This window comes from Panulirus ornatus, chromosome 69, assembly GCF_036320965.1.
Source record: "Panulirus ornatus isolate Po-2019 chromosome 69, ASM3632096v1, whole genome shotgun sequence".
NCBI lineage: Eukaryota > Metazoa > Arthropoda > Malacostraca > Decapoda > Palinuridae > Panulirus > Panulirus ornatus.
The window spans coordinates 3567263-3584055 of NC_092292.1; the positions used below are offsets into that span (position 1 = coordinate 3567263).

At 40.4% G+C, this 16793-nt stretch overlaps 1 protein-coding gene across 1 annotated transcript in view; it reads left to right on the top strand.

Moving 5' to 3' along the window:
- The window catches only part of LOC139747606 (glutamate receptor ionotropic, kainate 2-like), a 775400-nt gene that overhangs the window by 616626 nt on the left and 141981 nt on the right, over positions 1-16793 (top strand). The window contains exon 8 of the mRNA XM_071660081.1: positions 3573-3740. Within this exon, the coding sequence (XP_071516182.1) occupies positions 3573-3740 (168 nt within the window). The remainder of the gene's footprint in view (positions 1-3572; positions 3741-16793) is intronic.

The following is a 16793-nucleotide window of genomic DNA, read 5'->3' on the forward strand; positions in this document are numbered from 1 at the left end:
TTTTCTTTTTTTTTTTTTGCTTTGTCGCTGTCTCCCGCGTTTGCAAGGTAGCGCAAGGAAACAGACGAAAGAAATGGCCCAACCCACCCCCATACACATGTATATACATACACGTCCACACACGCAAATATACATACCTACACAGCTTTCCATGGTTTACCCCAGACGCTTCACATGCCCTGATTCAATCCACTGACAGCACGTCAACCCCGGTATACCACATCGATCCAATTCACTCTATTCCTTGCCCTCCTTTCACCCTCCTGCATGTTCAGGCCCCGATCACACAAAATCTTTTTCACTCTATCTTTCCACCTCCAATTTGGTCTCCCACTTCTCCTCGTTCCCTCCACCTCCGACACATATATCCTCTTGGTCAATCTTTCCTCACTCATTCTCTCCATGTGCCCAAACCATTTCAAAACACCCTCTTCTGCTCTCGCAACCACGCTCTTTTTATTTCCACACATCTCTCTTACCCTTACGTTACTTACTCGATCAAACCACCTCACACCACACATTGTCCTCAAACATCTCATTTCCAGCACATCCATCCTTCTGCGCACAACTCTATCCATAGCCCACGCCTCGCAACCATACAACATTGTTGGAACCACTATTCCTTCAAACATACCCATTTTTGCTTTCCGAGATAATGTTCTCGACTTCCACACATTCTTCAAGGCTCCCAGGATTTTCGTCCCCTCCCCCACACTATGATCCACTTCCGCTTCCATGGTTCCATCCGCTGCCAGATCCACTCCCAGATATCTAAAACACTTTACTTTCTCCAGTTTTGCTCCATTCAAACTTACCTCCCAATTCACTTGACCCTCAACCCTACTGTACCTAATAACCTTGCCCTTATTCACACTTACTCTTAACATTCTTCTTTCACACACTTTACCAAACTCAGTCACCAGCTTCTGCAGTTTCTCACATGAATCAGCCACCAGCGCTGTATCATCAGCGAACAACAACTGACTCACTTCCCAAGCTCTCTCATCCCCAACAGACTTCATACTTGCCCCTATTTCCAAAACTCTTGCATTCACCTCCCAAACAACCCCATCAATAAACAAATTAAACAACCATGGAATCATCACACACCCCTGCCGCAAACCTACATTCACTGAGAACCAATCACTTTCCTCTCTTGCTACACGTACACATGCCTTACATCCTCGATAAAAACTTTTCACTGCTTCTAACAACTTGCCTCCCACAACATATATTCTTAATACCTTCCACAGAGCATCTCTATCAACTCTATCATATGCCTTCTCCAGATCCATAAATGCTACATACAAATCCATTTGCTTTTCTAAGTATTTCTCACATACATTCTTCAAAGCAAACACCTGATCCACACATCCTCTACCACTTCTGAAACCACACTGCTCTTCCCCAATCTGATGCTCTGTACATGCCTTCACCCTCTCAATCAATATCCTCCCATATAATTTACCAGGAATACTCAACAAACTTATACCTCTGTAATTTGAGCACTCACTCTTATCCCCTTTGCCTTTGTACAATGGCACTATGCAAGCATTCCGCCAATCCTCAGGCACCTCACCATGAGTCATACATACATTAAATAACCTTACCAACCAGTCAATAATACAGTCACCCCCTTTTTTAATAAATTCCACTGCAAAACCATCCAAACCTGCTGCCTTGCCGGCTTTCATCTTCCACAAAGCTTTTACTACCTCTTCTCTGTTTACCAAATCATTTTCCCTAACCCTCTCACTTTGCACACCACCTCGACCAAAACACCCTATATCTGCCACTCTATCATCAAACACATTCAACAAACCTTCAAAATACTCACTCCATCTCCTTCTCACATCACCACTACTTGTTATCACCTCCCCATTTGCGCCCTTCACTGAAGTTCCCATTTGCTCTCTTGTCTTACGCACTTTATTTACCTCCTTCCAGAACATCTTTTTATTCTCCCTAAAATTTAATGATACTCTCTCACCCCAACTCTCATTTGCCCTCTTTTTCACCTCTTGCACCTTTCTCTCGACCTCCTGTCTCTTTCTTTTATACATCTCCCACTCAATTGCATTTTTTCCCTGCAAAAATCGTCCAAATGCCTCTCTCTCTTTCACTAATAATCTTACTTGGTATGGCAATGGGTAACCCTCTTTCACCTGTACTAAGTAATCTTTGTATGGAATTTTTTTTAACAAAATTACTAAAGGATATCTTACCTTCTAATGTAATTTGGTCTAAGTATGTAGATGATGTTCTTTGTGTTTGGCCAACAAATGAAAATTGAAAACATTTTTCCCTTTACTTAACAATTTAGCACCTTCTATCAAATTTACTGTAGAAAATGAAAATAATGGATGTTACCATTTTAGATTGCATGATCCATAGGGAAGGAAACAAGTTTAAGTTTAGCATATACAGCAAAACTACCAATGTATGCTCATATATCCATTATTACTCATCTCAACATGACAAAGCTGAATCATCATTTCAATCTATGTTCCTTAGGGCATTACGTATTTGTAGTCCAGGGTTTATTGATGATGAGTTTGAGAAGATATATTCTATTGGATCTAAGTCAAAGTACCCTAGATCTTTCATTGATAGATCCCTTAAGATAGCAAAGAAATCATTTTATAGAGTTGAGCCCAAACCTCCCATTGACACCAAGAGTCTTTTAGTTCTCCCTTTTAGTAGTAATCTTACTTTACTTCCCAAAGTTGCTTAAATCCTTTGATGTAAGTGTTGCCTTCAGCAACAATAATACTATAACGATTATCTTAACCAGGAACTCACCAGAAAATTCTCCTGGATGCACCTATAAAGTGCCATGTAGAAATTGTGATAAGTTTCATGTCAGGCAAACTGATAAGGATCTTTCTGTTAGACTTAAGCAACATGAGTATGGTATAAGAACGGGACAAGAATCAAATGCCTTGTTTAATCACGTTAAAAACTATGATCATTGTATTGACTGGAGTAACGCCATCTCAGTTATCAACTCTAACTTCAGTACCACGAGAAATATCATTGAAGCTTCAACCATCAAATACACAAAGAATTATAAACTTAATATTACTGAAGGTTTATGCAGATTGGATAACTTTTTTTTTACAAAATTTGTAAACAATTCCTCTTATACTTTAAGTTTTCGACTTCATCTTCAGGATAATCTATCTTAAATTGTGAATAAGTGAACAAGGAATATTTACATTCCATGATTCTTTCAACAGCCTTCTGTGTTTTTATCGTAGGGTTTAAAAATCGGACACATTAAGGGAACTAATAATTAACTTCATCATTTAAACAGCCTAGAATCTAGTGCATCAATCGCAGGATTTGACCTGGTTTATGGTCTTTAGCTGAAGCATAGACTTAGGGCAAAGGAGGACTAACAGCAAAGATTAATTCATAATTGATTTGTATGGTTTTGTGAACGAAATTATCCTTGTCTTTCATTTACTGAGCCCAGGTCATTAATTACACATAACCCAAAGTAACCTTCCTTATCTGTGTATGTGACCATCTGTCCAGCTACTGACTATTGCCTCTGGTGGTGACGGCAGGACCTGCACACGGTAGACCTGGAGGACTTTCGTCATGGGGGAACCAACATCACTGCCCTCAGGATCGTCGACCCAGAGAACTCTCTGGTGCAGCGCGTCATCCGGGACTGGGTCTTCGGGGAACTTCGCTACGGCCGTACTGTCGACGCCCCGACCAGCACCCTCCAGGTGAGTAACAGTGTCGCTGGGCTGGCTGCCTCCTGAGTTGTGTATGTGTGTACCTGGACAAACTGTGTTGGGTGTGAGGAGTCTTGGTGAAAGGGTGCCAGGAATAGATAGTGGTTGTGTCGTGTGTACGTATGTGCTTAAACATATTGTACCGAGAGTAAGGCTTTGATCCAGTTAGCAGGGTTTGTTTAATCCTATAGACGTAGTTCTCCAAATAGTCTTCCTCGTCTTGATCATCTCAATTAACTATACTTTTAAACCAGAAGGTTCTATTTCTTCTGTCTATTATATATCATCCGAGCTCACTTCTCCCATCTCTCTTCAAACCCTCACCTCACGGAACTTTTAACCAAACGTTTTCTTCTTTCCTCAGAGTTGGCTTTTCGCATCTGTACAAAGATAATCGGCAACTTCTTCCTCTTAGTGATCGCTTTCTCAGCCGTTCCTGTCTGCTATCTGCTTCACAGCTTCATTCTCGCTAACTGGGGCAGTGAAACACCTGAAATAGTTTGTTTATTCTACTTATTAGTTGCCATTCATAATTCTCTTACTTCTCCTTTCATTGAAGTTCATATCACCTCCGTCCTCCTATGTCTATCATCATACCATGTTGGTTGAACTGTTCAAGAACCTCTGAAGACCTACTTGTGTATATTGGCCACCGTTCCTTGATCATATTTCGCTAGCCAATTCTCCACCTACCTTAACTCCCTCCGCTAGTCCTTCCATGGCTTCTGTTATCCTTCCATGGTTTCTGTTATCAACGTCATTTCGGCATACACTGAGGAAAGGATGGGAGATAGTACAAAACCTGGAGGAACTCCCTGTCCAGTCACTAATGATTCCAGATAATGTTCCGCTACTTCGATCGCTTCTTCCTGGTCCGTGTGTTGCTTGCTGATTAACCTTTCCGTCCACACAAAACCAGTAATAGTCTGAATCTCCATACACTTAACGCACTTCATCCTCACCAGTGACTCTGAAGTGCCTACACAATGTACACATTGCTCACTGACAAACCCTGGCTCCTCCGCACATCATTCTCATCATTGCTCTCACGTTACTTGACCTTAATTTTCTCTTCAAAGCGAATTGACTTTTCTTCCGTGAAAATTTTGGCCTTTGTTTCCCTCCTCTGTGTCAGTATCTCAAAAGAACTATCGAGTGTAATGGGTGATGCACAGATGCTTTAGTTGTATAGTAAATATAGATGTCATAGTGCTGCATGTTGAGTGAAAAATGATTAGCTTACTTGCTTGATATGAAGAATCAAGGATATGTGTTATAAGATAAATGTTTAGTGTGTGTGTGTGTGTGTGTGTGTGTGTGTGTGTGTGTGTGTGTGTGTGTAGTTACCAATTTGTGCTGTACAGGGAGGGAGTTTTAAGCTCAAGGGGACCCATTTCTCGTACCACTTCTATCAATATTGCAACTTTTTAAACCCGTGCATTTCGTCCGCTGTTACTACGTATATCCTCACTCAGTGTGTCCCATCACCCGCTAATCCTATACTACAAAAAAAGTTCTTTACATCCTGTTTCGCAAGATCTAATGTCGTGTAGTTGCCTCTGATAGTTCTACTATCATATCTTTCAGAGAACTCTTGACTGTTTATGTCATAAATCTGGTTAGAAACTAAAAAAGTTTTGATCAGGTCATCACTCACTCTCCTCTCTTCAGTGGTGGGCTAATTCATGGGCTTTAGCATCTCCATATAGCAGAGCTTTCTTAGTTCTAGTACCATTCGTATTGCCCTCAACCGAGCCTTCTCTGTCAGCTAGTTGTATTTCTTTAGATGCAGCGAACAAAAATTGAGAATCATATTTCAGTTAAGGTTTTATGTTGGATATTTCATGCTTGATGACTGCTTCCATATCCATTTACTCGCTAGATGATGACATTATCGTATTTGCTAGCAGACAGTTTGTCTCATTGATTGTCCCTTGAATATGTGACTCTGACGACAGGTTAGGGATGAAGTATGATGCCAAGTCCCTCTTACACACACTTTCCTGTAGTTATTTCCTGCTCGATAATATTCATCTAAAACCCTTCCTTCACTGTCTCCCACCAACAGTATTTTACATTTTCTGGGGTTGAATCTCATTAACCATATATCAGACCAACTCTGGTCTTTTAAGATCCCCTTGTAAGCTGATGCAATCCTCCTAACTTCTCACATCCCTCATGACCTGTGCGTCGTCTGCAAATATATTCAAGTTGGGGTCCATACCTTCAGGCAAGTAGATTACATAGATCAAGAAGAGTAACGGTCCCACTGGTGACCTCCATCCCTTATGAAAAAGCTTCTTTGGAGACTGTTGTTCCCTTCCAGCAAGATAATCTAGTAGGTAAAGGAGTCTACCTTTATACTAGCCTGGCAAGCCAGCCTCTTCCTCAGCGTCTTGTGTGACACAATATCAAATGTTTTCTGACAGTCCAAACAGAAACAATCTACGCATTCTTTTCTTCTGTTAAAGACTGAGTCTCTCTCTCTCTCTCTCTCTCTCTCTCTCTCTCTCTCTCTCTCTCTCTCTAATGGAAACCTTAGTGGTTCTTTACGCATGACGTCCTTTCCCAAAAATCACAGTAACTTCTCTTCCTCTGGAAGTTGTACAATTGCTTTCTGATTATTGTCATAAATACCTTACAGAACACAGGCGTCAGGGAGACCCATATGTAGTTGTGGGGTCTTATAGGTCCTCATCAAGTCTTATAGTACATTTCCTTCTTCTGGTGACATCTTGAACATTATTTCAAGTCGTTATCATCAAGTTTACCTGTACACACTTCAGTACATGTCATGAGGACCATAAACATTGTATTGGTCAGGACTGTAGAACTCAATTGATGTCTTCTTTAATATCCATGGGCACTCTGAGGCCTACTTTGCATTCCGTCTCAATGGCGTTGCGGCTACAGTAGCTTGTGCTATAAAAACGCTTTTAACCTTGTCATTCGGTTCCTCATATGTCGTTACATGAACCTCTACAACTCTTCCTCTACATTTCTGAGGTCTTCAACTGACAATTTACTTCTGATGAATCTATGGAAGATGTTCGAATTTCCATCTGTCTTGACCAAAATATTATCTCTAAACTTTCTTTCTTTCTTCTTTTACTTCCTGCAGTAATCATTCCTTGCTCGCTTACATCTTCTAAATGCTAGATGGATAAAAGATCACATGCATCTTCGTTACAAAACATCTCAAATCTCCTTTTCCTTTCGATATTTTTCAGTGAATTAGTCCTCCCTCATTCTTAACTTTCCTATTCATGTACTGTAGATTTCACGGAACCTTTAACCATAGAGCCCTGATTCCTGGCAACGAAACTCCAATTTTCAAATAACGTTATTATAAAGATTTTTAAGTTCTGTTTAGTTTCCACAATTGTAGCTTTTTTTAAATCTTATTTCATCTATCTTCGTTTTACCTCCTCATTTACCACGTATTCAAGCTTAAGAATCAAATGATCATATCATCCAGTTGATGTATCATATATGATATTTTCAATATCCATAACACTATGTGTGAAGATAATATCTGGTAATGATAATATATCAGTCAGTCCAGTTGGTTTATCATCTATGATAGTCTCAATGTCCATGTCACTATGTGTGAAAATCTGGTAATTATAATGTGTCAGCCACTCTGACCTTAGCGTGTTTATTCCTATACTGATAAAGGAAATTTTCCTGTACACACTACAAGAACTTGTGTCATCATGAGAAGCCAAATTCCCTCGGTTAAAATCTCTTATTTCTAGCACTTGCCACGTCTGAGAAGTGTATCATGTCCCTTCCCGGTTGTTCCTTCATCATCATCGTATTTCATTTTCTTTTTCTGGATCGTTAATATTCTTGAGAGGATTATTAACTATAAACAAAACTAATGCACTTACTTCTTACAGTTACTCTTCCTATTATGTATTGTCTGACTGGGTCATATTTCACAATTTCTTGAAACTTAAGTTTTTCACATATCGGAGAGCCACTTTCACCCCTCCTTTGTCTTTTCGTTCACTTCTTGCTATCATGAACCGCTCTGGAGAGAGAAGGTGAGACCTTATCTCTTAAGCTTTGTCTCTAGAACTTCCATCAATATCAAGTGTGATTACCTTTATACGATCTTGTTATCCAACCCTCTAGCAGTTCCCGTTAATCCCACTAGATATGGATACATTACCTTCAGTCTGATACCACCACCACCTACCGTGTCTGCGGTGATGACGGGGCTGCTCTGTTCTTTTGCCTTGTTTGCTGTGCCATGACTTTTGCTTTCACTGTATTTTTTGCTTGCCTCCCTCTCTCTTCCCTCGGTCTAAAGGCTTGATGAATACCCCACTGATTTCCGCTCGTCCTCAAGCCTCTTACCTTATTTAAGTACCTCCTGGTTAGATGATTCCAAATGACTGTAATCCTAGATGATCGCCCACTTGTGTCTTGATTATAATCACCAGTTCTTCTCCCTTTCACCACAGAAATTGAGCCAGGTAATTACACAGCCTCCGCTAATCCTTTAATGAGAGAATTCCTTCTTTCTCTCCCCTTCTTGATCAGGAGCATATTCTTCTTCTAAGCCAAAAATAATCAGAGTTACGCTTATCAACCTTTGATTTACTAGCACTTATAACTTTGGTGCTGTCCAGTTCTCAGATGAATGTCTGTGTTGCTTTTTCGTATCCTGTCTCTCTGATTTTTCCTAAGTTCTCTCAGCCAACAAGCACTGATCCTGTACAATGAATAATTCATAAAGCCTTTCATAAATTGGGCCCTTTAACTCCTTGATCGCTCCATCGCTAACGGTGCAAATTATTGTTTCCGGAGCTTCGCGTATTAACCTTTTTGTGTGTACCCTGGTCCCTGTTCCGCTATATGGATCAGCCACCATAATTGCTCCTTCTCCACTCACCTGCTTAACTGATCTTTTTTTTGTTTGTTTGTTTTCAATGATTTCACCTTTATTCTTGCTATAAAACGTTTGAATCCTCTCATTTATTATGACTCTATCTGTATTCATGCCTACTGACTGACTGCATTCGTTAAAACTCTAAGTTTCCATCTCATTTCGTGATCTCTTATCTGATTCCTTTGTTTCTTTCTTTCCTCCACTAATTGTGTTATATTGTTATATTTTTTCTTACTGATTCATCACGTATTTTATTTTCTTGATTTTTCGTCAGAGGTCTTGTTACAACTGCCTGATCTTGACGCTTTCTCTTGCTTAAACTAATTTCTGATGAAACGTCAAAATGAGAAGTGAGAAACTTTAGCTTGATTGGCTTTATGATCTTAACAACAGGACCAACTCAGACTAGACAAGCTGGTCTGGCCCTCTCCACTATCTCGCAATCTTCTTGCATGGATCTCTGTTTTTTTTAGACCAAGCAATGCTAAACTCTTATAATTGATCCCCCAGTTAGACAGAGTGATCGGAATTTTTCTTATTGGCAAAGAAAGAGTGTCTATGCTTGGTTTACGTGTGAGTCTGTATGTCTGTGTTTACCTTCTTCATGTCCTAACTGTCAGCACCTGGAAACCCCAGATACTGGGTGTAGGTACTTCAGAGTCTCGTCAAGGTTTAAGCTACCGCATTAGGGACTTGACGACCATTATGAGGCCACCAAAGACCACCAGAGACCATCCACGCCGTATAGATTACGTTTAATTATCTGCATTCTCTCAAAAAAAACCAAGAAGCCTCGTATCATAATGAAGGTACATCAGGATCAAAGACAATATCTCAGAGTAACAACTTGGCCTTAAATGCCAGCAGTCATATTTCAAGTTTCAAAGTTATTGCAACTTCATGTCGCACCAAGAGGCCCGAAATTATGGGTATGGGTATTTCAGACTCCAGGCAAGGTTTTAAGTTTCCACACGTTGTCCTTGAAGGCCGCTTTTGAGCCACCAAATCTTTATAGATTATAGAGACTTAGTTCGCTGCTTTCATTCAAAATAGGTGACTATTCAGCCTCTAAATACAATGAAAGTACCTCAAGATCAAAGGTAGGATCTAGGGACACTGGCTTCTGGCCTTAAAGGACCAACAAATGCCACTTTTTTTTTGCGACTGGGTCTTACAACAGCTTCATGTAGTACCTAAAAGCTCCGTATCTTAGGGCAAAGATTTAAGCTACCTCATATTGGCCTTGAAGGCCTTTTGAAGCCAACAACATTTATTTATTTATCATACTTTGTCGCTGTCTCCCGCGCTAGCAAGGTAGCGCAAGGAAACAGACGAAAGAAAGGCCCAACCCACCCAAATGCACATGTATATACATGCATGTCCACACGCACATATACATACTAATACATCTCAACGTATACATATATATATACAAACAGACATATACATATATACATATATATATATAATTCATACTGTCTGCCCTTATTCATTCCCGTCGCCAACGCACCACACATGAAATGACAAACCCCTCCCCCTGCATGTGCGCGAGGTAGCGTTAGAAAACGACAACAAAGGCCACATTCGTTCACACTCAGCCTCTAGCTATCATGTATAATTCACTGAAACCACAGCTCCCTTTCCACATCCAGGAACCACAGAACTTTCCATGGTTTACCCCAGACGCTTCACATGCCCTGGTTCAATCTATTGACAACACGTCGACCCCGATATACCACATCGTTCCAATTCACTCTATTCCTTGCACGCCTTTCACCCTCCTGCATATTCAGGCCCCGATCACTCAAAATCTTTTGTACTCCATCTTTCCACCTCCAATTTGGTCTCCCACTTCTCCTCGTTCCCTTCACCTCTGACACATGTATCCTCTTGGTCAATCTTTCCTCACTCATTCTCTCCATGTGACCAAACCATTTCAAAACACCCTCTTCTGGTCTCTCAACCACACTCTTTTTATTACCACACATCTCTCTCACCCTTTCATTACTTACTCAATCAAACCACCTCAAACCAGGTATTGTCTTCAAACATCTCATTCCCAGCACATCCATCCTCCTCCGCACAACTCTATCTATAGCCCACGCCTCGCAATCATATAACATTGTTGAAGCCACTATTCCTTCAAACATACCCATTTTTGTTTTCCAAGATAACGTTCTCGACTTCCACACACTTTTCAACGCTCCCAGAACTTTCGCCCCCTCCCCCACCCTATGATTCACTTCCACTTCCATGGTTCCATCCGCTGCCAAATCTACTTCCAGATATCTAATGCACTTCACTTCCTCTAGTTTTTCTCCATTCAGACTTACCTCCCAGTTGACTTGTCCCTCAACCCTACTGTACCTAATAACCTTGCTCTTATTCACATTTACTCTCAGCTTTCTTCTTTCACATACTTTATCAAACTCAGTCACCAGTTTCTGCAGTTTCTCATTCGAATCATCCACCAGCGCTGTATCATCAGCGAACAACAACTGACTCACTTCCCAAGCCCACTCATCCACAACAGACTGCATACTTGCCCCTCTTTCCAAAACTCTTGCATTCACCTCTCTAATAACCCCATCCATAAACAAATTAAACAACTATGGAGGCATCACGCACCCCTGCCGATAACCAACATTCACTGCGAACCAATCACCTTCCTCTCTTTCTACTCGTACACATGCCTTACATCCTCGATAAAAACTTTTCACTGCTTCTAACAATTTGCATCAAACACCATAAATTCCTAATACCTTCCACAGAGTTTCTCTATCAACCCTATCATATGCCTTCTTCTGATTCATAAATGCTACATAGAAATCTATTTGCTTTTCTAAGTATTTCTCACATACATTCTTCAAAGAAAACACCTGATCCACACATCCTCTACCACTTCTGAAACCACCCTGCCTTTCCCCAATCTGATGCTCTGTACATGCCTTCACCCTCTCAATCAATACCCTCCCATATAATTTCCCAGGAATACTCAACAAATTTATACCTCTGTAATTTGAGCGCTCACTTTCATCCTCACCATGAGTCATACATACATTAGATAACCTTATCAACCAGTCAACAATACAGTCACCCCTTTCTTAATTAATTCCACTGCAATACCATCCAAACCCACTGCCTTGCCGGCTTTCATCTTCCGCAAAGCTTTTACTACCTCTTCTCTGCTTACCAAACCATTCTCCCTAACCCTCCCACTTTGCACACTATCTCGACCAAAACTCCCTATGTCTACCAATCTATCATCAAACATATTCAACAAACCTTCAAAATACTCACTCCATCTCCTTCTCACATCACCACTGCTTGTTATCACCTCCCCATCAGCCCCCTTCACTGATGTTCCCATTAGTTCCCTTGTCTTACGCACTTTATTTACCTCCCTCCTAAATATTTTTCATTCTCCCAAAAATTTAATGATACTCTCTCACCCCAACTCTCATTTGCCCTCTTTTTCACCCCTTGCACCTTTCTCTTGACCTCCTGCCTCTTTCTTTTATAAATCTCCCACTCATTTGCATTATTTCCCTGCAAGAATCGTCCAAATGCCTCTCTCTTCTCTTTCACTAATAATCTTACTTCTTCATCCCACCACATCCCATCCTTTCTAATATGCCTACCTACCACGCTTCTCATGCCACAAGCATCTTTTGCACAAGCCATCACTGCCCCCTTAAATACATCCCATTCCTCCGCCACTCCCCTTACCTCTTTTGTTCTCACCTTTTTCAATTCTGTACTCAGTGTCTCGTGGTACTTCCTCACACAAGTCTCCTTCCCAAGCTCACTTACTCTCACCACCTCCTTCACCCCAACATTCTCTCTTCTTTTCTGAAAACCTCTACAAATCTTCACCTTCGCCTTTACTAGATAATGATCAAACATCCCTCCACTTGCACCTCTGAGCACATTAACATCCAAAAGTCTCTCTTTCGTGCCCCTGTCAATTAACACGTAATCCAATAACGCTCTCTGGCCATCTCTCCTACTTGCATACGTATACTTATGTATATCTCTCTTTTTAAACCAGGTATTCCCAATCACCAGTCCTTTTTCAGCACATAAATCTACAAGCTCTTCATCATTTCCATTTACAACACTGAACACCCCATGTACACTAATTATTCCTTCAACTGCCACATTACTCACCTTTGCATTCAAATCACCCATCACTATTACCCGGTCTCGTGCATCAAAACTACTAACACACCCACTCAGCTGCTCCCAAAACACTTGCCCAGGTGCATATGCACCAATAATTGCCCATCGCTCTCCATCCACTTTCAGTTTTACCTATATCAATCTAGAGTTTACTTTCTTACACTCTATCATATACTCCCACAACTCCTGTTTCAGGAGTAGTGCTACTCCTTCCCTTGCTCTTGTCCTCACACTAACCCCTGACTTTACTCCCAAGACATTCCCAACCACTTTTTCCCTTTACCCTTGAGCTTCGTTTCACTCAGAGCCAAAACATCCAGGTTCCTTTCCTTAAACATACTACCTGTCTCTCTTTTTCTCTCATTATGGTTACATCCACACACATTTAGACACCCCAGTCTGAGCCTTCGAGGAGTATGAGCACTCCTCGCGTGACTCCTTCTTCTGTTTCCCTTTTAGAAAGTTAAAGTACAAGGAGGGGAGGGTTTCTAGTTCCCCACTCCCATCCCCTTTAGTCGCCTTCTACGGCACGTGAGGAATGCGTGGGAAATATTCTTTCTTCCCCAACCCCAACAAATACTTCCAAAAACCACCCAGGTCTTATAGATTACACTTAGGTCACTGTACTCATTTAAGTTAGGCGAGGTAGCAGCCCCCAAATACAATGAAGATACATCAGAATCAATGACGGGATTTAAGGGTAAGAATGCCCCGCCTTAAAGGCCAATAAAGGCCATCTTTCAAGGTTCAGACTTACTGTAGATTTATGGTACTCAATCAACTCAGGAGGGAACTCGCATTTCAGTTTTTCAACAGTCGACTTTGAAGGCATATTTGAAAGCAAAAAAAGACGTTCATTCAATATTCTTTTTCTTTTCCCTTTCAAAACCCACAAAATCCACTTTAATACAGCATAGCTCTGGGTATCACATCTAAAGATGTTCTGCGGAAACCTGGTGAGGAACTGGGGAAGATTTGGGAGGACCCAGAAATGTCACGAAGAAGACCTAGAAAAACATAATAGAGACTTTGGGAAGAACTAGGTAGAACCTGGGAGGGACCTGAGGAAGACCTAGTAAGACCTGAGAAAGAACTGAGATATGTTGGAGAACCTGGTGAAGAGAGGAGAGATTGTGAAAGTCTTGTGCGAGATGAAATGTGGCAAGGCGGATGGAATGGACGGATTTGCATTTGAATATCTTGGGAGGTGACTGTGTTGCTGACTGGTTACTTAAGATTTTTAGTGTATGTATGGATTATGATGAGGTGCCAGAGGATTGGCGTAATGCATCCATAGTACCATGGTATAAAGGCAAAAGAGAACAAATATGCGTATTCAAACTGAAGAGGTACAGGTTTATTGAATGACTGAATAAGTTGTATAGGAAAGTAGTGACTGCGAGGCTGAGAGCATGTAGAGAACATATCAGACTGGGGAGGAATAATGTGGTGTCGGAAGTGGTAGAGGATGTGTGGATCAGGCGTTTGTATTAAAGAATGTGTGTGAGAAACACTGAAAGAAACAGAAGGATTTCTCTATGAAATTAATGGATCTAGAGAAAACATAAGGTAAGGTCGATAGAGAGGCCTTGTGAAAGGTCAGACGAAGCAGTGAGAACTTTTTACCAAGGGTGTTAGGCGTGTGGACGAGTAAGAAGAGAAAGATTAGTTTCAAGTGAAGGATGGTCTGCGGTAGGGATGATTGATGTCACCATGGCTGTTTAATTTGTTTATGAATGATGGATGGGATGATGAGGGAAGCAAATGCAAAGAATCATGGAGAAAGGGTCAGTATGCAGTCTGTAGGGGATTGAGGGGCATGTTGTTGTTTGGTGATGACAGAATACTTTTGGCAAATTCTGAAGAAAAACTGCTAAAGTTGGTGACTAGATTTAGAACAGTTTATGAAACGTTGAAGTTTAGAGTAGATGTGAATAGAAACATGGTTACTACGTTTAGCGGCAAAGAGTGACAGATTAGTTGAGTATGAAAGATGAAAATAAGAAGGAAGAAAAACCTGAGAGTGGACATGGCAGCAAATGGACCATGGAAGCGGAAGTGAGTCACAGGGTGGATGAGGGGTTGAAGGTTCTGGGAGAAATCAGAAAAGTATGGAAAGAGAGGTCCATCTCCGGGTGAGCGAAATTGGGCATTTTTGAAGGCATAGTAGTCCTAACAATGCTGCATAGATGCGAGACATGTAGATGAGAATGCGTCGAGGAGGATGGACATGTTGGAAATGAAATGTTTGAGGACAATATTTGGTGTGTGTGTGTGTGTGTGTGTGTGTGTGTGTGTGTGTGTGTGTCTAGGGGGGGGGTGATGGAGTAAGCAACAAAAGTATGAGAGAGATATGTGGTAATGAAAAGTGTGCTGAAATGGTTAGGACATATGGAGAGAATGAGTGAAGTAAAGTTGACACTGTGGATATCTGTGTCAGTTGTGGAGATAAGAAAAAGAGGGAGAACAAAATGGAAATAGATGGATGTAATGAAAAATATTTTGAGTGATAGGGGCCTTAACATGCAGGAGGGTGAAAGGCATGCACTGGATAGAGTAAATTGGAATGATGTTATATACATGGGTCAACGCGGTGTCAGTGGACTGAACCAGGGCATGTGAAGCGGCCTGGGTAAACCATGAAAAGATCTATTAGACTGGTTGTGGATGGGGAACTGTGGTTTCGGTGCGTTACGCACGGCAGCTAGAGAATGGGAGCGAGCGGGTACGGTCATTCATCCACTGTTCCTGGCGCTATCACGCTATCGTCCTTTAGAAAAGAAGCTTATGTAATGAAATACCAGCAGAGGCTGAGCGTATAATGGCAAAAGGTAAGAGTAGATGAAGCTAGAGTGGGCAAGGAAGCATTGCTTACATGTACGAGAGAAACATGCAGAAGGTGGAAAATGGGTATACGAATAGTAATAATGAGTTTGGGATGAGGATATTAAGTTGCTAGCGGGAGATGAAATCGAGATGTTTAAGTGCTACTTGCAGGGAAGGAAGGTGAGTTATTGGGAGATGTGTAAGAGAAAGCGGCAGAAGGTCAACAAGAAGGTGCAAGGAATGAAAAAGAGATAATTGCTATATGGTCATTATAACACTCTAGATATGGTCACCGTATTACTATACTCTGAATAGGGTCATTATAACACTCTAAATATGGTCACCACATTACTACACTCTGAATATGCTTACCCCATAAGAACACTATGAATATGGCTCCCGTAGCAGTACACTCTGAGATCGTATGGCCAGAAATATATCAAATGTATATATATTCATTCATATGGTTTATGATACTGAAGTAATTTCCAAAGTCTCCACCTTTAGTTTGATAATTATTGTAAGTTATTAGTAGCTTTTCAAGGACTTACCAAAGAAAGGAATAGATAAATGAACTATTCTTGAGAAGTGACGTAGATTATCATCGTGTAGCAAATCAGTGTTTCCTTTCATGATGACCGACATGACGCCGGAAGAATATGCACTACTTAAGAGCTATTTTGGGTGAAGGAAAAAAAATGAAGTGAAGAAAAAAAAGATTACTCGGGGAATCTTGTATCTAATCCAGCATAAGTTCCTGTGTCGCACCTGCTTTCCCTGCAGTGTTTTTTTCTTTGTCTAGAATAAATTACTGTCCTTTCACGTGTAGCGATGTATATGTTGAGAAGAACCTTCAATGCTTTCGTGACTTCTAGTCTTTCCTAGATAATAGATTTGGTTTGCTATTGATTTATTCTCTTGAGTTTAAGTCGTATATATATTCACATATATATATATATATATATATATATATATATATATATATATATATTATATATATATATAAATATATATATATATATATATATATATATATATATATATATATATATATATAAATATATATATATATATATATATATATATATATATATATATATATATATATATTTATATATATATATATATATATATAT